Genomic DNA, 16,277 nt, shown 5'->3' with positions numbered 1-16,277 from the left:
ACTGGAGTGGGTAGCCTATCCCTTCTCCAGCAGATCTTCCCAACCCAGGGATCAAACCGGGGTCTCCTGCATTGCAGGTGGATTCTCTACCAACTGAGCCATCAGGGAAGCCCAGTATATAGTAAAGGTAGAGGGTAAAATGAAGGCGCATGTTTAGAAAGGAGAAACCTCTCAAGCAGTGTCTGAGTGAACTACCATGGACACGTTCTGGGAGGAGTCTGCAGTGCACTGCTACCCCTTTCTCAGGGATGGAAGCTCATGACACTGCTTCTCAGTTACAGTATGTTTTAGAGCTTTGTGGGGACTTTTTAAAAATAGGTAAGCCTAGATCCTGCCAGAAATCAGCTGAATCATAATCTCATGTGCGATGAAGTCCACCCACATGATCTCAGAAAGCTCCCACGTAATACGTACTCTTGATTAGAACCACTGAGCTGGGTAATTTGTGTGGAGAAGTGCCAAATGAAGAGGTTTAAGAATGAAGGCATTCCCGTGGATTTGTGATTAAGGTTTCCAGTAGAAACTATAGATAAGTCTTTTCCTTTATTATGGAGTCGATAGTAAATTGTTTCGAATGTCCTTTTCCCTCCTTTACCACCACTGTAGGCTGCATGTTTCTGCTGTACCAGAGTCTCTTCCCTGTCGGGAACAGGAATTCCAAGACATTTACAACTTTGTGGAAAGCAAACTCCTTGACCACACTGGAGGGTGAGTTGTGTTGAGGGAGACAGAATGGTCAGGAGGCCCCCGCTAGTGCACCACCATAGGTGCAGTTCAACCAAGCAGTCTTTCCCTAGTGTTGGAAAAGCAGGCAAGCTCATTGCTGAAGCAGCTTTTGTTATCAGAGTATTTCTATAGAAATTTCGTCTTACACAGAAAATAACTGGCCTTTTTGGGGAGGCATTTTGCATACAGCGTTGCTTATGGAATGAGTGACTGTATATAAACAGGTCCTGCTCTAATCAGCTTCCAGTAATGACCCTTACTCCTCCCACCTCCACATTTCAGGGGTCTCTGTGCTTCCTTCAGCATACATTCTCATACTCACAACTGATGACAGTGTGATGCAGCTACACCGACCTAGCCCGTGGTCTTCTCTTGCCCCAGGTGCATGTATATCTCCGGGGTCCCTGGGACAGGGAAGACTGCCACTGTGCACGAGGTGATACGTTGCCTGCAGCAGGCAGCCCAAGCCAATGATATTCCTCCCTTTCAATACATTGAGGTCAATGGCATGAAGCTGACAGAACCCCACCAAGTCTATGTGCAAATCTTGCAGGTGAGCAGAGCTGGTTGGGCTTTCTTGGTTTATTTACTTTTGGTTTGGGGTGTTTTTTTTTTGGTCAAGCAGCTTGTGGGATGCTAGTTCCCCAACCAGGGATTCAACCCAGGCCCTCAGCAGTGAAAGTGCAGAGAGTCTCAGCCACTGGATTGCCAGGGAATTCGATTTGGGCTTTTTGGAAAATATAGTTTCTGGGTGGCACATGAAAAGGGAAAGGTTTACTTAGTTTTGTGCATATAATGTTTTCAGCTTGCCGTGTGTAGCAGTAGAAAGGGCAAAGAAGGCAGAATTCATGCCCTCAAGGACCTTGAACTCTGGCAGCTAGTACTTACCGGGAGGGTGAAAACCCTTTGTCTATAGCAGGCACAGCAGGAAACTCGAGAAGAGAAGGCTGGACTTTTGAGTCTCACTCCTTGACTCCCTAGCTGCAGTCCTGGAACAAGTAATGTCCAGTCACGCAGTGATGATTCTGGAGGGGCTTCTGGGATTGGCCTGTGGCTCGTGTGCATTTCAGACACCATTTATGTCTCTTGTGGCCTTCTCTTCTCCTCCCGGTGGAAGGCAGAGGGTAGGATACTGAAGTCCTCAGGCTAATTAGCTTCCTCTATAGGCAGATTTAACTTTAAACTCTTAAAAGGGGAGTCAAATCCTTATAGTGTACCACTCCCATTCTTTTCCCCCCTCACTGCAGAAGCTGACAGGTAAAAAGGCAACAGCTAACCACGCAGCAGAACTGCTGGCTAAGCGATTCTGCGCTCAAGGGTCCTCTCAGGAAACCACCGTGCTGCTTGTGGACGAGGTGAGAGGACTGGAGTGACTCTTGACTGATGTTCAGGGGCAGATACAAGGCAGGAGGGAAGTGCTGGCTCCCTTCTCCTTCACTTGGGCACATTCTCTGGTGGGGAGGGGCATGTGTCCATTGACACCCTTGCTGCTCAGGAGGTGTGAACTGAGGGCTCATGCTGCTAAAGCAGCGGTAACCAGCTTCTCTCTGGGGTCCCAGCTCATTCTCTGTGGTTGACCCTGCGTCTCTTTCCGTTTCCTGCAGCTTGACCTTCTGTGGACTCAGAAACAAGACGTGATGTACAATCTCTTTGACTGGCCCACTCACAAGGAGGCCCGCCTTGTGGTCCTGACCATTGCTAACACCATGGATCTGCCAGAGCGCATCATGATGAATCGGGTGTCCAGCCGACTGGTAGGGCCATTCTCGAGCTATTCTTATAGTCCCATAAGCTGGGCCAAGGAGTTCTGCAAAAATGAATACATAGGAATCTAAAATAGATGGGGAAAAATAAGAAATGTGACTTCTGAAATTCTGATAATTTCTACATTAGAATATGTCACCATTGCATGGTTTTCTGCAAATGTGTCTTCTTGGGGTTCTACTACCTCTGCAGTCAAACTGCACAGCACTAAAGGTTTAATTATTTTTAAAAATATTTAAGTGTTTACCCCTTGGCAGGCAGTGTTAGATGCACGGAATACGGCAGTGAACAGGGCAGAGGCCTGGCCTTGTGGACCTTGTGGTTCAGCAGAAATGAAACCAGCTCAGCTGATGTTGTAGAGCCAAAGATCCTCCCTCTAGCTCTAATGAGAGCACCTCTGCTCAGATCTACTAGTAAATGATTCCGGTAGAATAAAAGTTTCTTTTAAACTAAATGAAAAAATCGTTGAGAACTACTGCCCTACAGGGTCCCACGGGGCATTGTCAGTAACAAAAGGAGCTGGAAGCAGTGGTAGTCCTGGGATGAAATGTGTAAATTGTTATCTGAGACTTGGTTTGGGGAATTTGCAAGTGGTTTTCCACCAGGACTGTCCGAGTAGGAAATTCATGAACTTGTTCCTCTGTCGTCTTGACTCCCCAGGGTCTAACCAGGATGTCCTTCCAGCCCTATACTCACAGCCAGCTGCAGCAGATCCTCGTGTCCAGACTCAGACATGTAAAGGCTTTTGAGGATGATGCCATCCAGCTGGTAGCCAGGAAGGTAAGTCGCCTTTGGGGAGCCCCTAGCCACACTGACCGTGTTTGTTGACTACCTGCCCATGTCAGACTCTAGGCTGGGTGCTCTGGAGGTGAAGAAAAAATTAGGAAGTCCTGTAAAAACAAATACCAGAAAATAGAAACAAAATTCTGAAAAATTCCTTAAGCTTCTTATTGTATGATTAATTATTAAAAGGCTCTGAGTATGATGAGTATAAACGAAGATTAATTGATTCAGAGTGTTTTGTATGATTGGAAGAGCAACATAGTCAATGAGGTAGACAGACCTGGTTTGAACACTAATACGTATGTGTCAAGTTATAGAAAAGTTACTTTAAAACTTCTGGGTTCCAGGTTCCTTCTGAAAAATGGGAATAATAATAGCTATGTCATAGGGTCATTGTGGGAATTAAATGAGACCATGTCTGTAATGAGCCGAGCAGGGTGCGTGCTCTGTGGTGGATATGACGTGTGGCATTCTCCCACTTGAAGCCCACTGGGAGAATGCCAACTGAGATTCCACTAAGAGTTCTCCGAGGCTGCTGAGGAACAAAGCAGGTTAAATGTGTACCTGGGGCTGAACGAAAGAAACCACACAGCCACTGTATTTCAGCACTTAAAAGAATTGTAAACTTATTTCTAGTTTCTTGCCAGAAACCATGTGAATTCTGAATGGTTATAGCAGCAACACATGTCTATAACACATGCTCAGGGCTGAGCATTCTATCAAGTATTAGGGTCAGCGGGGAGCCAGATATGGTATTTATCTCCAAGTTATGCTTTCCAGGAGAGAGAACCTCAAAGTTACTCTCTAACCCCTCTATTGGATAGAGTTTCTCCACCCCTCAGTTCAGTTCAGTTGCTCAGTTGTGTCCTTACTCTTGGTGAACTCATGGCCTGCAGCACACCAGGCTTCCTTGTCCATCACCAATTCCCAGAGTTTGCTCAAACTCAGGTCCATCACATCAGTGATGCCATCGAACCATCTCATCCTCTGTTGTCCCCTTCTCCTCCTGCTTTCAATCTTTCCCAGCATCAGGGTCTTTTCCAGTGAGTCAGTTCTTCACATCAGGTGGCCAAAGTATTGGAGCTTCAGCATCAGTCCTTCCAATGAATATTAAGGACTGATTTCTTTTAGGATTGACTGGTTTGATCTCCTTGCTGTCCAAGGGACTCTCAAGAGTCTTCTCCAACACCACAGTTCAAAAGCATCAGTTCTACCCCTGCAGTCATACAGTTTATAAAAGTTCTTTTTCCCCCTCTGAATGGTCCTTTTATGTACCATCCTACTTATTTGAGGTTTTCTTCCTTTGACCAGGGGCGGTGGGCTGGAGTCAGGGAGGGTGAAGGTCTTCAAATTCAGTATGCATATCCAGTTCAGTGGCCAAAGTATTGGAGTTTCAGCTTTAGCATCAGTCCTTCCAATGAACACCCAGGATCGATCTCCTTCAGAATGGACTGGTTGAATCTCCTTGCAGTCCAAGGGACTCTCAAGAGTCTTCTCCAGCACCACAGTTCAAAAGCATCAATTCTTCAGCTGTCTATATTTAGTAAGGGACATCCCTTTCTTTGCAACAATTGCTAGTGTTCCAGGTCTATAAACTTTTTATCTTTCCTTGAGAATAAATTTCTGGTCTCCTGCCATAGTATAAGTGGGATAATCTCCAGGGCAGAGTTTTATGGAAACAGCACAAATTACCAAGGCATAACATTGTTTCACAGAGCCCTCAGTTGCTCTAATGTTCACCCAACAGCATGAAATGGAGGGGAGGCCTAGGCAAGGGTCAGCAAACTTCTTTTGTGAATGGCCAGTAGTAAATGTTTTAGGGTTTGTGGGCCATAATGGTCTGTTACCACTATTCAGTCCTGCCCTTATATTGTGAAAGCAGCCACGTAAGCAAATGTGCAAAGCTGTGTTCCAGTAAAACTTTATTTACAAAAACATGTGGAAGGCCAGTTTGCTGACTCCTCCAACCAGTCCATTCTAAAGGAGATCAATCCTGGGTGTTCATTGGAAGGACTGATGCTAAAACTGAAACTGCAATACTCAGGCCACCTCATGCAACGAGTTGACTCACTGGAAAAGACTCTGATGCTGGGAAAGATTGGGGGCGGGAGGAGAAGGGGACGACCGAGGATGAGATGGCTGGATGGCATCACCGACTCTGTGGACATGAGTTTGAGTGAACTCTGGGAGTTGGTGATGGACAGGGAGGCCTGGCGTGCTGTGATTCATGGGGTCACGGAGAGTCGGACACGACTGAGCGACTGAACTGAACTGAATCTAGGGCATCAGTTTCTTAACTTTCAACCAGTCCTCCTCCTTTTAGACAAGTTCCCCCTTTACCCCCTGTTCCAGTACCACTAACAGTTTGAGTGTTTTGAAGACTTTTAGTGTAGCTCTAGGTTTGTTCTTGGATTCCTCACTACTGATTTAGGACTGGGCTTTCTACAGTCAGCTGAGTCAACCACTGCTGCCCTAATGTTTCAGAAGGCTTCAAATTTGGCTGCTGTTTTTATCCAGAACTCTTGCCTGTAATTTCAAACCTTTCTTTTGTTTCTTAACATAAAAAGAAACATACCTATATTGTAGTTATGATATCTGACGTCTTTGTGAGTTTACTTCCATAAACAAGGCCATTTCTGCATGGCCTTGTTTCCTTGTTTTTTGTGTTTTGCTCCTTAGAGCTTTATCTGGAAGGTGATTGAGGCCTGGGTTGGACTTGAATTCATTTAGTTCATTTTGTGCTTCTGTCAGTTACCAAGGGGCACTGCCAACTGGTGCCATTTTTAAACAGAATTCTCCACTGAGAGTTTTTAGGAGACACTGTAAATTTGGACTGCAGATCCACATGAGAGCTGTGGTTGCAAAGACTCAGGGTTTTTTCCCCCTTAAACCCCTGAATACCAAAGTCACACCGGCCATTTTTCTTGCCATCCCTCTGCATGAAGTCTCTCACTCACCCTCATACTGGGGGTGTGGTGGTGTTTGGACCCCAAGTTTATGCAGGATCTTCTCAGATTCCATGTTTGGGGGCCCCAGCTTTTTCTTTTGACTCCCTCACACCAGCAGCAGTCAAAGAGTGCTTATGGTCACCAAGACTCATGCCCTTGGTGGGGGAACTGCTTTGGGTGTTTTCTTGCTTCCCAGGGTCCCCTGCTCACTCTGATTCTAGGCCTCTGCAGCAGCCCTTGAGTCCCTGCTATTATCCACTGTATGGCGCTGCTTCACATGAGGGAAGGAGGAAAGATAGGGAGGAAACACCGCCAGGACATCCTCACCAGCTGAATATGGGGGATCAGAAGGAGGGAATAATATACACTGCTGTTCATATTTCTGTCTTGAGTCACTGGAAAAGTGACCCAAAAGTACTTTGAGTGTCTTATAATTGAATTCTGAAAACAGAAATAGAAAACATATAAACACTCCTATAATCCCTCTTCCCAGAAATAACTCTTTTTAATGTCCTAGTTTGGTGTATATGTGTATACCTATATAATTTGCTTTTCTATTTTTTAATCTTATCACTTTATTTTTATTTGTTTCAGTATTTGTTTATTTGGTTGTGTAGCACACAGGATCTTTAGTTGCAACATGTGAACACTGAGTTGTGGCATGTGGGATCTAGTTCCCCGACCAGAGATGGAACCCCAGGCTCCCTGCACTGGGACCACAGAGTTTTAGCCACTGGACCACCAGAGAGATCCCTACAGTTTGCTTTTTTAAACCTGATGTTGTATAATTTTGTTAGAAAATAGTTATTTTGGGATACCATCAGACAGGATGTCATCGCCTGCAGTGGTTGTTCAGCAAATGACGGCGTTGCTGGCAAGCACTGGGAATACAGAAACAGGTCCCTGCAGACAGTGCTGAGTCCAGGAGTTCCCTCAGTGCAATTTACAATGCAAGTGCCCTCCCGTGTCACCTCGGGAGAGAGTCTAGGCTTCCCTGTGAAGGGAGCCCAGGAGCCCCTCCCCAGTGCACGTGGAAGGGCAGGCACAAAAGCACAGCCGTTGGCATGGGGGATTGGTCTGATTCATCTACTCACGGATTCCTCTGGGTCCTCCAGGTTCATGACTTCATTCCCTCTTGATTCTGGTTCATTTAGCCATTAGCCAGGTGGTTTCCAAAATTCACCACATGCTCTGAGCCTCAGGCTGTGGCAAAATAGGCTCCACTTACAGTGTCTTGGCTTTTTCTCTTTATGCAAGGAACAGACCCTTGTTTTTCCAGTTGGTTCAATAATAATCTTGGGCCAAGGGTCTCTTCTTGTAGATTTCTTCATTTCTCTATTATTAAATACAGCTGAGAATTTCTGCCTTTTCCATTCTGGAATTATCTGTAAAGCCAAGACAAAGGTGTGGACTAGTTCCAGACACAGTATAATAATTTACAGTGTACCTGGGCTCCCACCAGGTTCCCAGCAAGGGCTAAGTACTTAATTTCAGGCTTAAGTCCATTCGTCTTTATTGAATTTGTTGCAATGTTGCTTCTGTTCCATGCCCAAGAGGTATGTGGGATCTTAACTCCCTGACCAGGGATCGAACACTCACCCCATGCATCAGAAGGTGAAGTCTTAACCACTGGACCACCAGGAAAGTCCCCCTACCTTTCCTTTTTAGCTGAACACAGAATCAGTTGGTTTTTCTCATGGGTTGAGATGACAAGGGGATCTCAAGGAATAAAATATTGCCTCTTGTAGGTAGCAGCCCTCTCTGGAGATGCACGACGCTGCCTGGACATTTGTAGGCGTGCAGCAGAGATCTGTGAGTTCTCCTGCCAGAAGCCTGACTCCCCTGGCCTGGTCACTACAACCCATTTACTAGAAGCCATAGATGAGATGTTTTCATCATCATATATCACTGCCATCAAGTAAGACCCTTCTGCCTCCTGACTCTCAACCTCCCTCGGAGGACCACTGAAGAGGGCCGTGGAAGCATGTTTTCCTTTCAAAGCTTTTACTCATTCAACCTACATTTACTGACAATGCTGTTCTGTTTCTTAAGGGGCATAGTCTAGTCAGAGAGACAGAAATGTAATCCTAGTATGATATATTGAGTTACACTGTAGGTGTTTATGAAGTAAAGTGCTGTGGAAATAAGACTGAAGTAGCTATTCTCTCGGAGAAGGCAATGGCAAACCACTCCAGTACTCTTGCCTGGAAAATCCCATGGATGGAGGAGCCTGGTAGGCTGCAGTCCATGGGGTCGCTGTGAGTCTGACATGACTGAGCGACTTCACTTTCACTTTTCACTTTCATGCACTGGAGAAGGAAATGGCAACCCACTCCAGTGTTCTTGCCTGGAGATTCCCAGGGATGGGGGAGCCTGGTGGGCTGCCGTCTATGGGGTCACACAGAGTCGGATACGACTGAAGTGACTTAGCAGCAGCAGCAGCTATTCTCTAACTTTGAATGATGTACTCAGCCATGTAATGGGAGTGCTGGTACATGTCCAGATATATTTGCTGTGTTCCCACACTTCCGAAGTGGTATTTTTCATATCATTTTGAGACTTTGTGGGGGGAAGGGGAATCCTTGCCAAATAATATAGGAACATAGGAAGAAACAGTTACAAGTTTTTTCCTGTCTCTTCTCTAAAGACATAGAATATCTTTATTTGACTTTTCTCCAGGTTGGTGGTACAGGAAGTCCCCTACATACAAATGAATTCCATTCTGAGAGTGCATTCATAAGTCCAACGAAATTAGCCTAGATACCCAACTAACACAATTGGCTATATAGTACTGTACTGTAATAGGTTTATAATATTTTCACATAAGTAATGCATAAAAAACAACAACACAAAATAAGGAAAACATTTTTTCATCTTACAAAAGTATATTGTACAGTTCAACACCTGGCATACAGGAGCTGGCAACCAGTGAACAGGCAAGAAGAGTTCCTGACTAGAGTAGGGAGAGGAGGTGGGAGATGGTAGAGCTGAAGGACCATCAGCAATAGGATACGGAGGGCAAGCTGCCACTTTCCTCACCCTGAGGTTGGCGGCACAGGTTCCGGTTCCTTTCTGGAACCAGATGTACGTCCGTATCTTTGAAGGTTCACATGTGGGGGACTTACTGTGCAGCCACTTTGGAGAATTCACATTTCCTCATTTTCTTCAAGAAATTCCTCCGTTATGGAACAGAGCTTCCTGAGAGCCATCCTTGCAGAGTTCCGTCGATCAGGACTGGAGGAAGCAACATTTCAACAGGTGACTGATCTGTTTTTCAAAAATCCTAGATTTGGTCTGGTGCCTTTAAAATACATGGGAATATCAAACCAGCTCATTTTTATTGAGCTGGTATATTGAAAATAAAAAACAATATTGAATTGCATGAGAAGAGACCTATAGCAAATGATTTCTGCATATGAGATTGAAGCTTTACTATGTGCCAGATACTTTTATGCGAGTGGGAGAGTCACAGATGAACAAAAGTTACTGCCTCAATACAGCTTATGGTATAGTGGGAGGCATGGCTCTCAGAATGAGCCTTGTTTAAAAACAAATCACAAAGACCAGTCCAAACACTCTGAGCATAATTTCAATTATATCAAGTAAAGGAATCATTAGGGCTCATGCCTTAGTGAACCGGGGCCTCCCACTTATTCTACACCTCTCATGTCTCTTCCCCTTGTCATACTAGAGTCAAGTTCAATAGGCTCTTCTTTCCCCGCTGATTCTGCCAAGCCCATTCCCTTGGCTGTGGTTTCGATGGATAGTAGGTAGAGACAGTGGGAATCTCTTTCATCCATTCATGTGAGTCACTCATTAGATGACAAGGCATTTTGGCTATCTTAAGAGAGTCATAGTTACCCCTGCCATTTACCTGTGCTTCACTGAATTTCTTCACTTTGACATTCAGAGCCTTGGGCAGAAATCACATCGCATCAACACCTGCCTCAGGCCTTCGCTATGCTTTGTTTTAATTAAACAGTCAGATTCCCCTGGTCTGCACCAGTTGGCTGCTAGGCACTGGCGGAGGTGAGGTTTGTTTGAAACTGGTGTGCATAGGTACTGGGCTGCCTTTGAAGATGAATTATCAAAGATGTTTGAGTATATACCCAGCAGTTTGAATCTGGGTGTATGAGCATGTTTTAGATAAATAGAGAAGTCAGGAAACATTTCCTTCCAGCTTTTCTTCATTTATGTTTGGCTGCTCTGGATCTTTGTTGCTACTCTTGGGTTTTCTCTCGCAGTGAGCAGGGGCTACTCTGTTGCGTGCTCGGGCTCCTCATTGTGGTAGCTTCTTCTGTTGCAGAGCACAGGCTCTAGGTTTGCAGGCTCAGTAGTTGCGGTGCATGGGCTTAGCTGCCCTGTGGCATGGGGAATCTTTCTGAACCAGTGATTGAACCCATGTCCCCTGCATTGGCAGGTGGACTCTTCCCTGGACCACCAGGGAAGTCCTAAATTCTATTTTTAAATATTTAGTTGCTAATCATGTCTTGCCTGCTACTGGTTTTCTAAAGCCTGAGACAGCTCTTCTGCAGAGTGTCCTGTATTCTCTGTGGACTTTTGACTTTTCCAAGGGCCATACCTTGGCACCTGCTCACTGTTGCTGCCAAGGAAAAATGCCCATATAGCAAAATTTGACTTGAATTATGACAATCTCAATTAGAACCATCAGCCCCTGGAGATGAGAACTGTTTGTACAGCTGTGACAGTTACTAGGCATTTCATATCTATTAACTCATGAGGAATATCATATATTTAATAGATAAAACTGAAGCTTAAAAAGGGAAATAACTGGCCCAGTTTGCTTATTTAGGTAATTGGTAGAACCAGGGTTCAGATCTGCTATTTTCTGATCTTGAGGCCAATACTACATTCTGTCCCTGCCTTTTCATCCCAGTGGGGCACCCCTTGGTTCCCTTCTGGGGTCCTGAGTATCCTGGAAAAGAAGTGTCTCAGTTTCCCAAAAGGAGAAATAATGATTTTATACAGACCCAGGACTACCTTTCTGACTAGCTGACCTCAGGTTTGCTTTTTGTTTCTAGGTATACATTCAACACGTGGCGCTATGCAGGATGGAGGGCTTCCCGTACCCCACTATGTCGGAGACAATGGCGGTGTGCTCTCGCCTGGGTGCCTGCCGTCTCCTCCTCGTGGAGCCTAGCAGGAATGACGTGCTCCTTCGGGTGCGGCTCAACGTCAGCCAGGATGATGTGCTGTATGCTCTGAAAGAGGAGTGAAGGGCTTCACAAGGAAGGACTGTGATCTGTTTTTAAGGAGCCCTATTTCTTTTTTCTAAGCACATGGAATCATTGTAGCAAAGAATGGAAATGGCTGTCACGTATTTTGGGATTTTCCATTAAATCATTTACTTTTTCTGGGGTGTTTGGGAAGTTTTACAGTCATTATAAATATCAAATTATAAAACCACATACTATCCTTCCTACAGTAGGCCCTCTCTCTGGCTTTTATTTCTGTTAGTAGCCCTGCCATTTATTTAATGGTAACATACCATGTCTATAAATACATGCACACAATTACTGTATCTATATAAAATAGTTCCAGGGGACTTCCATGTTGGTTCAGTGGCTAAGACTCTGTGGTCCCAATGCGGGGGCCCTGGATTTGATCCCTGGTCGAGAAACTAGATCCTACATGTAAGATCCATTACAGCCAAATAAATAAATATTGTTTTTTAAAAATATAGTTCCGGGAGAGTAAGGAATTAATTATATTGGTTGCCTCTGAGATGGCTACCTTCAGGGTTAGAGGAAGACTTTCACTGTATGTCATTATGTTTCTTTTAACTTTTGAACAATGTGAGCATAACATAGTGTATAAAAAAGAACTGTTGGAAATAATATGAGTAATAAACAATCCCTAGCAACAAATAACTAGAAAATGGAATTTTTAAAAAGGTACCATCTATCATAAAAAAATATTTAAAAATTACTTAGATGGCACAAGAAATTAAGGAACCTAGGAATAAATCTATTAATAATAAAGAGATAATTAAATTAATCTCAGTTAATAATCTAAATATAAATAAATTCTGATTAAAATCTTGGTAGCGTTTTTTGTATAACTTTGGAAGTTAATTCTGATAAACCAACAACTGAACAAACTGACATCTTAAAACCTCATGTCAGGTACTGAGGAAAACACATCATCCATGTCATAGTCCTGCCAGAAATGTTTGCTGTGAACCTACTGCTAAAAAAATTAGATCAAAATTTACCTAATAAAAAATAGAAATTAGATCAAAAGTTACCTAATAAAAAGAGCTAAACAGCTAAGTAGAAGTAAGGACTTTGATTGGGTCACGGATTTAAGACATTAATACAGTTAAAAGCATTATTATCGGCTATATTCATATTAGGTAATAGGACTACGTAAATGTCAAGTTTTATGAGTGTGACAAATTATTGTGGTTGTGTAGAAGAATGTCCTTATTCTTAGGAGAATCATGATAAGGCAGAGTGAAATATAACATCTGCAACTAATACACATGCATATATTCACAACTGCATGTAATGGACTAAGGGTCAGTATCAGAATAAAGTATTTTACAATAAGAAAAAGGGAAATGGGTAAATAAGGCATCCACAGAATAAGAAACATGAATGGCCAACAAATTAGAAACAGTAAAAGACGCCTGCAAGTTAAAACACTTTCATATCTATTAAAAAATCTTTCCATGGTGATATGGAACAGTTAGAACCCCAATGCCTCATTGATGTAATAAACTAGGACAACTGCATTGGAGATGATTTGGTAATATTTAGTCTATAAAATCCTATTAGCCAGCAATTCCACTGCTAGAAATACACCCTAGAGAAACATACATATACACAAGAAATGTATAAGAACACCCATAGCACTGTAATGGCAAGCCACTGGAAAAGTGAATTATTTTCATACTATGAGATACCATACAGAAATGAAAAGATCAATGGATGAAGCTTAAAACCAAGGTTGAGTATAAAAAGGAGTTAAGGAAAAATATGTGCAGGCAACGATAACGATACAATGTTAACGCAAAAAAAAACTATGGGGCAATTTAAGGATGTGCACCACATGGTTGGCAAAGTAACGTCTCTGCTTTTCAATACTATCAAGGTTGGTCATAACTCTCCTTCCAAGGAGTAAGCGTCTTTTAATTTCATGGCTGCAGTCAGCATCTGCAGTGATTTTGGAGCCCAAACAAATAAAGTCTGACACTGTTTCCAGTGTTTTTCCATCTATTTCCCATGAAGTGATGGGACCAGATGCCATGATCTTTGTTTTCTGAATGTTGAGCTTCAAGCCAACCTTTTCACTCTCCTCTTTCACTTTGATCAAGAGGCTTTTGAGTTCCTCTTCACTTTCTGCCATAAGGGTAGTGTCATCTGCATATCTGAGGTTATTGATATTTCTCCCGGCAATCTTGATTCCAGCTTGTGCTTCTTCCAGCCCAGCGTTCCTCATGATGTACTCTGCATATAAGTTAAATAAGCAAGGTGACAATATACAGCCTTGACGTACTCCTTTTCCTATTTGGAACCAGTCTGTTGTTCCATGTACAGTTCTGTCTGTTGCTTCCTGACCTGCATACAGGGTGAGAGTTGGACTGTGAAGAAAGCTGATCACCGAAGAACTGATGCTTTTGAACTGTGGTGTTGGAGAAGACTCTTGAGAGTACCTTGGACTGCAAGGAGATCCAACCAGTCCATTCTAAAGGAGATCAATCCTGGGTGTTCATTGGAAGGACTGATGCTAAAGCTGAAACTGCAATACTTTGGCCACCTCATGGGACGAGTTGACTCACTGGAAAAGACTCTGATGCTAGGAAAGGTTGGGGGCGGGAGGAGACGGGGACGACAGAGAATGAGATGGCTGGATGGCATCACCGACTCTGTAGACATGAGTTTGAGTGAACTCCGGGAGTTGGTGATGGACAGGGAGGCCTGGCGTGCTGTGATTCATGGGGTCGCAGAGAGTCGGACACAACTGAGCAACTGAACTGAACGTACATAGTACAATATGTCTACTAGCAATAGTAATGCTCAGGAATAATAAAGACCAAAATCAGGAGAGTGGATATCTGTTTGGGAAGGGGTTGCAACATGAGAGGTGGACAGGTGGCTTCAACTATATTTCTCAAACTTGAGGGAAGTGCCCATGTATTTAACTCACACAAGAAATAGAAACCGTTTCAAATTTAGTGAAAAGAAATATGGGAGTGAAATTTCCACTTTATTTACTTACAACACTTTTTCTTGGCTACCTCGTGTGGCTTGTGGGATCTTGGTTGCGGCACCAAACCTGGACCCTCTGCAGTGAGAGCCTTAACCTCTGAACCACCAGGGGATTCCCTGAAATTTCCATTTTAAAACAATAAAGATGGGGGATTCCCTGATGGTTCAGTGCTTAAGACTGCACTTCCATTGCAGAGGTACTGGATGGATCCCTGATCAAGGAACTAAGATCGTGCATACCAAACGGTATGCCAAGAAGAAAAGCTGGGGTTTTAAACTATAAAAATAGTAAAGACAGTCTTTTCCTCGGAGAAATCACCAAAAAGAAGGAGGTGGAAAAGCTCTTTGTCCAAGGAAACGGGAAGATAATTCAGAAGTTTAGGAAACAGGCAGGAGGAAACGATTTGCAAGGTTCCAAGGCAATGGCAAGCCACTCCAGTACTCTTGCCTGGAAAATCCCATGGATGGAGGAGCCTGGTAGGCTGCAGTCGGTGGGGTCGCTAAGGGTCGGACACGACTGAGCGACTTCACTTTCACACATTGGAGAAGGAAATGGCAACCCACTCCAGTGTTCTTGCCTGGAGAATCCCAGGGATGGGGGAGCCTGGTGGTCTTCTATCTATGGGGTCGCAGAGTCGGACACGACTGAAGTGACTTAGCAGCAGCAGCAGCAGCAGGTGGTAGCTTCTCTCCCCCAACCCACCCTTACATTACATTGGCTTGCAGGGTAGGAGAGTAAGAAAAACTGTCTGATGTGACTTTATAAAGAGGTGCAATGAGTACTGATCCCATCACTTCATGGGAAATAGATAGGGAAACAGTGGAAACAGTGTCAGACTTTATTTTTTGGGGCTCCAAAATCACTGTGGATGCTGAGTGCAGCCATGAAATTTACAGACGCTTACTCCTTAGAAGGAAAGTTATGACTAGCCTAGATAGCATATTAAAAAGCAGAGACATTACTTTGCCAACCAAGGTCCGTCTAGTCAAGGCTATGGTTTTTCCCGTGGTCATGTATGGATGTGAGAGTTGTACTGTGAAGAAAGCTGATCGCCGAAGAATTGATGCTTTTGAACTGTGGTGCTGGAGAAGACTCTTGAGAGTCCCTTGGACTGCAAGGAAATCCAACCAGTCCATTCTAAAGGAGATCAATCCTGGGTGTTCACTGGAGGGACTGATGCTAAAGCTGAAACTGCAATACTTTGGCCACCTCATGCGACGAGTTGACTCACTGGAAAAGACTCTGATGCTGGGAAAGGTTGGGGGCGGGAGGAGAAGGGGACGACAGAGAATGAGATGGCTGGATGGCATCACCGACTCGATGGACATGAGTTTGAGTGAACTCCGGGAGTTGGTGATGGACAGGGAGGCCTGGCGTGCTGTGGTTCATGGGGTCGCAAAGAGTCGGACACGACTGAGCGACTGAACTGAACTGAAATGAACTGAACTGAATGAGTACTGCCTCTCATATCTTAAGGATTAAACCCGCCTTCTGATTAGAAAAGGTACCTTTAGATGCTGCAAGAGTAAGAGGAATCTGTGAACCCCCTTCCCTAGAGACTCAAATTATAAAAGACACTGAAAGAGATGGTAAGGCAGAGAAATCACTCCTATAGGGCGGCGGCCGCACCACCCGCCCCTCCCCGCCGACAGGGGCGGGACGAGGACTTGAAGCTAGATAGGTGAGCGTGCACCCAAGCAACCTCGGAATGGGAGTGACGGAGGAAGGTTGGCGGGAAACCCGTAAATGGGCTAGTACAGACGGCGAGGCTGCTGCATTTGCTCCAGATGCGGAACAACCTGGAACGGCCCAAAGACCCGC

General features: G+C 44.3%; 1 protein-coding gene across 2 annotated transcripts in view; it reads left to right on the top strand.

Moving 5' to 3' along the window:
* Positions 1-11,459, top strand: part of ORC1 (origin recognition complex subunit 1) — a 37,006-nt gene extending 25,547 nt beyond the window's left edge. For both annotated transcript variants that reach the window (XM_055404019.2, XM_088835305.1), the window contains exons 11-18: positions 607-708; positions 1,108-1,279; positions 1,974-2,081; positions 2,331-2,480; positions 3,151-3,270; positions 7,970-8,139; positions 9,392-9,479; positions 11,264-11,459. In XM_055404019.2, coding sequence (XP_055259994.2) covers positions 607-708; positions 1,108-1,279; positions 1,974-2,081; positions 2,331-2,480; positions 3,151-3,270; positions 7,970-8,139; positions 9,392-9,479; positions 11,264-11,458 — 1,105 coding nt within the window. In that variant the 3' untranslated portion in view covers position 11,459. The remainder of the gene's footprint in view (positions 1-606; positions 709-1,107; positions 1,280-1,973; positions 2,082-2,330; positions 2,481-3,150; positions 3,271-7,969; positions 8,140-9,391; positions 9,480-11,263) is intronic.
* Positions 11,460-16,277: the final 4,818 nt, after the last annotated feature.

Source organism: Moschus berezovskii, chromosome 4, assembly GCF_049115385.1.
Source record: "Moschus berezovskii isolate FMDL1 chromosome 4, NW_MosBer_1.0, whole genome shotgun sequence".
In the NCBI taxonomy this organism is placed as follows: Eukaryota; Metazoa; Chordata; class Mammalia; order Artiodactyla; family Moschidae; genus Moschus; species Moschus berezovskii.
This window is presented reverse-complemented; position numbering and strand designations above follow the sequence as displayed.